This window comes from Musa acuminata, chromosome BXJ1-3, assembly GCF_036884655.1.
Source record: "Musa acuminata AAA Group cultivar baxijiao chromosome BXJ1-3, Cavendish_Baxijiao_AAA, whole genome shotgun sequence".
Taxonomy (NCBI): Eukaryota; Viridiplantae; Streptophyta; class Magnoliopsida; order Zingiberales; family Musaceae; genus Musa; species Musa acuminata.
In genome coordinates, this window is record NC_088329.1 from 32,982,501 (window position 1) to 32,988,354 (window position 5,854).

The window sequence follows — 5,854 nt, forward strand, 5'->3', positions numbered from 1 at the left end:
ATTGGCAGTGGCAGGAGAGTGAAGAACTGCGGAAGAACAAAGGAAACAAACATCACGAATGCGAGTTTGATGGGCACAGAAGACAAGGGAGAAGAAAAAAGATAACGGTGAAGAGCAAAGGGATAACCAAATACTTTTACTTCTATGCTACTCTGTATGTATGTCGTTACTGTAAGTCTCACGTTACCCTTCTCAGAAACATTCCAGATAACGTTTCCTTCTCCTGTTCGCCATTAAAAGGGCACTATGAGAAGATAAGGTGGAGAGATGATTACTCATCAAACTTCAAGCGAGAGGATATATTATAGAGAAACTACAACAGCATGTGCCAAGTTTGGACGTGATAGATTAAATGTAGCAATAGGTATGTGGTGTAGAGAGAGAGAGAGAGAGAGAGAGAGAGAGGCTCTCTTCCCCAAGCTTGGAAGAAGCTCCGCAGTGCTTGAGTGAATCACCACAGCCCACACCTACCACCAACCCTAACCGCTACAGCAGAAGACTGAGGTTTTTGTGTCAATGGTGAAATGCAGGTCACCGATGCTACTACCGAGCGAAACCAGAAACCAGTCTCTCTCTCTATCTCTCTTAAGTGCTGCCTACCAGCACCCTTGCAGTCTCATTTATTGCTATATATACTAGTGATGAGCACCTCCAACCATTGCACTGCATCAACATTCCTCGCTTTGGCACATCGCAAGCCATGGCCAGCATTTGAAGGAGCCATTAGGGGGAGCTAGAGACACAGTAAGAAGAGAGGTGAGAGAGAGAGAGAGAGAGAGAGAGAGAGGTTGTCCCCCATGGTGATGCTAAAGCTAGCTGCACGATGGCAGTTTACTTGCTACAAGGTCGCCAAGAAACTGAGAAGCCATGAGTCGTCCCACAGGAACACCTCCAGATTGCACCAGGTGCATTCGTTGTATCCCGGTGTGGCCAAATGCTCCTTGGAGGGAAGAGAGGGGCAAACCTTGGTGTGTGACTTCCAGGGCACCCTCCTTCGAACCCCATCATCTTCCTTGTTCCCTTACTTCATGCTGGTGGCCTTCGAAGGCGGAAGCCTGCTGAGAGCTTTCCTCTTGCTCCTCCTCTCGCCCTTGTTCTGGGTGTTGGGCAAGCAGAGTGAGGCGGGCATGAGGGTCATGGTCTTCGTCACCTTCTGCGGGCTCCGGACCAGAGACCTGGATCTCGTGTCCAGGGTCGTCCTCCCAAAGTTCTACTTGGAGAACCTCCATCTCCAGGCCTACCAGCTGCTGGCCGCCACCGGCAAGCGGGTGGTGCTCACCGCCATGCCCAGGCTCATGGTGGAAGGCTTCCTCAAGGAGTATCTTGGCGCGAGCGAGGTGGTTGGCGCGGAGCTGCAGGTGGTCAGAGGCCGCTACTTCACGGGGCTCGTCTCCGGATCAACCCCGTCAGCCAAACAGAAAGCCCTCAAAGACCGCTTCGGGGAGGTCAAGGCTGATGTAGCCATCGTGAGCCCCTCCAACCTTCATGACCATCTTTTCATCGCCTACTCCAAGGTTTGCCGCTTCCTCTCTTACAAGGCCCATGCCGTCTATGTATATATATACTCATTCCATGGTAAGACATCAGTATGCTGCTCTCTCTATGGCATACTGAGTTGGTTGGTTACTTGCCCAGGAAATCTACGTAGTCAACAAGGAGGAAGCTGCCGCCGGCATTGGCACAGAGATGCCAAGAAGCAAGTACCCGAAGCCTCTCATATTCCACGACGGGCGGCTGGCTTTGCTTCCCACACCCACAGCGACGCTTGCTCTCTTCATGTGGATGCCATTGGCCGTACCACTATCCATCACGAGAATCCTCATGGGCGTCACCTTCCCCTACAAGGTCGTCATCTTCATCGCAGCGGCCACCGGGATAAGGTTCAGGGTGGGGGTAGTAGAAGACGACAACAGACACCGCGGCGCCGGAGCGGAGTGCAGCAGGAAGGGGGGAGTGATGTACGTGTGCACGCACAGGACGCTGTTGGACCCGGTCATGCTCTGCACAGGGCTACAGCGGCCGGTGACGACGGTGACGTACAGCCTGAGCCGGATGTCGGAGCTGCTGGCGCCGATGAAGACGGTGAGGCTGACGAGGGACCGGGAGCGGGACGCAGCGATGATGCGGCGGCTGCTGCGGGAGGGCGACCTGGCGGTGTGCCCCGAGGGGACGACGTGCCGGGAGCCGTACCTGCTGCGGTTCAGCCCACTGTTCGCGGAGCTGGCGGAGGACATCGTCCCGGTGGCCCTGGACGCCCGGGTAGGGATGTTCTACGGCACCACCGCGAGCGGGCACAAGTGGCTGGACCCGGTGGTGTTCATGATGGATCCGCTGCCAGTGTACCAGGTGGAGGTGCAGGGGCGGGTGCCGCGGCACCTGACATGCGCCGGCGGATGGAGCGCCGCCGAGGTGGCCAACCGGATCCAGAAGCAGCTGGCCGACGCGCTGGGATTCGAGCGCACCACCCTCACCCGCCGCGACAAGTACATGATGTTGGCCGGGAACGAGGGGGTGTCGCAGGACCAGCGCGACGGGAAGAAGCTGCCAAAGTAGCAGCGCCAGTTTAGCACTGTGAGTGAGGTGTGTGTGCTACAGTACATGCCTTAAACGTCTCCGTGTCTTCAGAAACCTTGTCTGCTATTACAGAAACCTCCTCTGTATCTGCGATGAGTAATCTAATCGGTGTTCATGTGCTAGTGAGGAAGAAGTTAAGGCTGCATGCATCATGATCTAAGCCAACATCTAATTTAAGCATTCCCGTCCGATCATTTCAAGATTGTAGCCATGCTTTAGTCTATATTTGTGATTTATCTCACACTGTGTGTGTGTGTGTGTGTGTGTGTGTGTGGTGGTGACTTTGAATCTGTAGCACACGATAAACACCTCTTGGTGGGTCCCAGCCTCATGCAAGAGTACCTGAAGCTTTAATCGTGGCATTTATCATGTTTGAACATGGTGAAGAAGATGTTATAGATGGCACTACTGCAAATTATGGAGTTAGTGAATGAAGATTGTCCTACCTGCAACAAGGCACTATTCACCGGAGTTGGCTGGCACATGGATCGTAAATATACCGTCATTAGTAGATGGCACTGTTGCATTTTGCAAGAATGGCACATCAATCTATCACACGAGTCCATGAACTTCCTTGAATTCCTCCGAAATGAACTGCATGGGGATAAAGAACTTGCGTTATCTTACAAAAGTATTAATTAATTATGTCTTTCAATCTTTCTACCACCTCACCTCGATGTCTAACCAATAGATTTATACTAGCAATCGTGAGAAAAAAATAAACAAAGACATTGAAATATCTATAAAAAAAAATTTCACAATTGATATGGTATATTTTAGCACCATGGCAACGCTCAGTGACCACGACAGTGCCAATAAAAGAGCTCCAGGCTGACACGACGTGATACCTCAGACTTGAACGGGACGATCGTTTGCCCTCGTACTGTTCGGTGTTGTACAAGTTAGCGCCACATACCGCAGAGCCATTTCGAAAAGCTCTGAACGATGTCAAACTACGCGGGGTCCGTACAAGTTGGTCGATGCTCGCACTTGAGGTACAAGCCAACCGCCCGAGGAGTCGGCAACCATTAATGGACCATGTACGATCGATCTTTATTTGCAGGTATAAAAGTTGACCCCTGGACCAATGTTAGGGGGGAAGGACTTCGAGCACTTAACTCCCCCAAACTCCACTCGACACTAACTTAAACTTTAGAGGGGTCGAGTAGGGAAACACCCCTCCCAACTTTGGCCTGTGTGTAGGAACTCGGTGATGAAAGAGTAGGCAATTTGCTAAGGGAGAAGACTGCACTCGGGAGACGAAGCTCGAACCTGACCCAATCCGATGCCTACTTCTACCATCCAAACATTCGCGTGGGCAACTTTGCGTATTCGGGATTGGACCGAGTCGTGCTGACACCTCGGCCATAACATAAAGGTTCCCCAACAATTTTAGCGCTAGAAGGAGGGCCTGATGTTGCAAGAACACCCTCGGCCAAGGAACCCGGGTGAGTGCCCTAGAGAGGAGCCACCCGCCACTCACCCAACCTTCGGGTTTGGAGGGCAACTCCCACTTCCTCCAAGCCTAGAAGGGAATACCTCAGCCCTGACCCCGAGCTCTTGCCCCTCGAGACCACCATGGGACAACCTACAATCTCAACCGAGGCGTTCTTCAGCCTCACCCACCAAGTCCAAGTGCTAGGAGGGATGATGTAGACTACCATCCCCCTCATCCCCCAACTTGTCGAGCAGTCGACATTGCCCCAACCACTGCCACCACGAGACCAGTCAACCCCTATCACCACGTCGCGAGAACTTTCTTCGGTCACTTAGAGACCTAAAGCAGCGGATGTTAGTTCATCACCCGAGAAGCAATTAGGGAACCCGAGGTCCATGCCAAAGCACAGCGCCCCAGGTCTCTGATGCACCTCCCCAAGCGGCCCCGTGTTGAATCTCGGATTTTGATGATGAAGTCAATTGTCATTTGTTATCTAATCTATATGTTGAGATAAGTGTGCAGGATTAACTACGATAAAAGTAAGATATGCAGCAGGATTTGCGCCGGAGTCAAGACAATGATCACGTTGGGAGTTCGAGAGTTTGACGGAAGTTCGGACAGTCGTCGAAAGTTCTGCGGGAACAAATCCGAGAAGTCCATGAGCTTGCCAAAGAAGCTCATCGGAACTGGCCAAGTGGATCATCGCAAGTCCAGGAGTTTGCCGGAAGTCCGCAGGAGCATCACCGAGGGTTCATCGGATGATCGACGGAAGTTCGCCGGAAGAAACGATTGACGCACCAGAGCAAGTTGCAGTAAATGTCTTAGGAAATATCGTAGTTAGCACAATGATTAAGTTGGAAATGGGAGGTGATCCCATTAACTTAATCTTGGGGCAATTGGGCCCCTGAAAAACCCAAATTGGGCCGAATGGATCAACCCATTCGGACACTGATTTCTGCCAAGCGGTTGAACCTCCCCAGCCAAGCGGTGGCACCGCCTGGGCTCAGTCTCCGAGCGAGACTGGGCGGTGCAACCGCCCCTAACAGGAGGTGGCACCGCCTGAGCTCGGTCTTCGAGCTCTGGCAGGAGGTGTAACCGCCCCTGACAAGAGGTGGCACCGCCCAGAGGCTCAGTCTTCAAGCTCTGTCAGGCGGTGCAACCGCCAGATCCTGGAATTCCGGGTATTGACAGTTTTGAGCTCCAAATTCAAACTGGGTTGGGGCCTATAAATACCCCACCCTTTCAGTGTTGATAGAGCACAAAGAAACCACCGAAATTCTAATTTTACATTATGATTTTGTGAGCTCAAAAGTGTTGTATAAGTTGAAAGTTCTTCTTCCTCTTTTCTTCCAAGTCCTAATCTGTTAAGAGAGGAAAGGAAATTCTGTAAGGGTTGTCTCCTAAGCCCGTCAAAATGAGTGAAACTGTAAAAGGGTGGTTGGCCTTCGCCTATTGAAGGAAGGCCTCTAGTTGACGTCGGTGACCTCGTCGGTGGAGGAAGCCAAAAGTGGAGTAGGTCAAGATTGACCGAACCACTCTAAATCTCGGTTTGCATTTACTTTGAGCATCTTATCTTTACCGCAAACCTCCTCAAAAGCTTACTGCTTTCTGTGCATATACGATTGGGTTTCAAGCTTTGCACTTTCCGAATCGACGTTTAGACGTAAATCAGTTTTATCGTACGATCATCATATTTCAGTTTACGTTTACGTTTTGATTTCTATCATAACTGCAAACTTCCTTTATATCTTTGCTTTAGCTGTATCTCGCTTAATCAAGTGATTTACGAATCAGCATTTAGACGTAAATCAGTCTTTTCGTACGAATATCATATTTCAGTTT

The 5,854-nt window shown here is 51.1% G+C and overlaps 1 protein-coding gene across 1 annotated transcript; it reads left to right on the forward strand.

The window, feature by feature from the left end:
- The first annotated feature begins 664 nt into the window (after positions 1 to 664).
- LOC135625002 (glycerol-3-phosphate acyltransferase 1-like) lies at positions 665 to 2,777 on the forward strand. Its single transcript, XM_065129188.1, has 2 exons — positions 665 to 1,514; positions 1,636 to 2,777. The coding sequence occupies exons 1-2, from the start codon at positions 798 to 800 to the stop codon at positions 2,551 to 2,553; spliced, it is 1,635 nt and encodes a 544-aa protein (XP_064985260.1). The 5' UTR covers positions 665 to 797; the 3' UTR covers positions 2,554 to 2,777.
- The last annotated feature ends 3,077 nt before the right edge of the window (positions 2,778 to 5,854 follow it).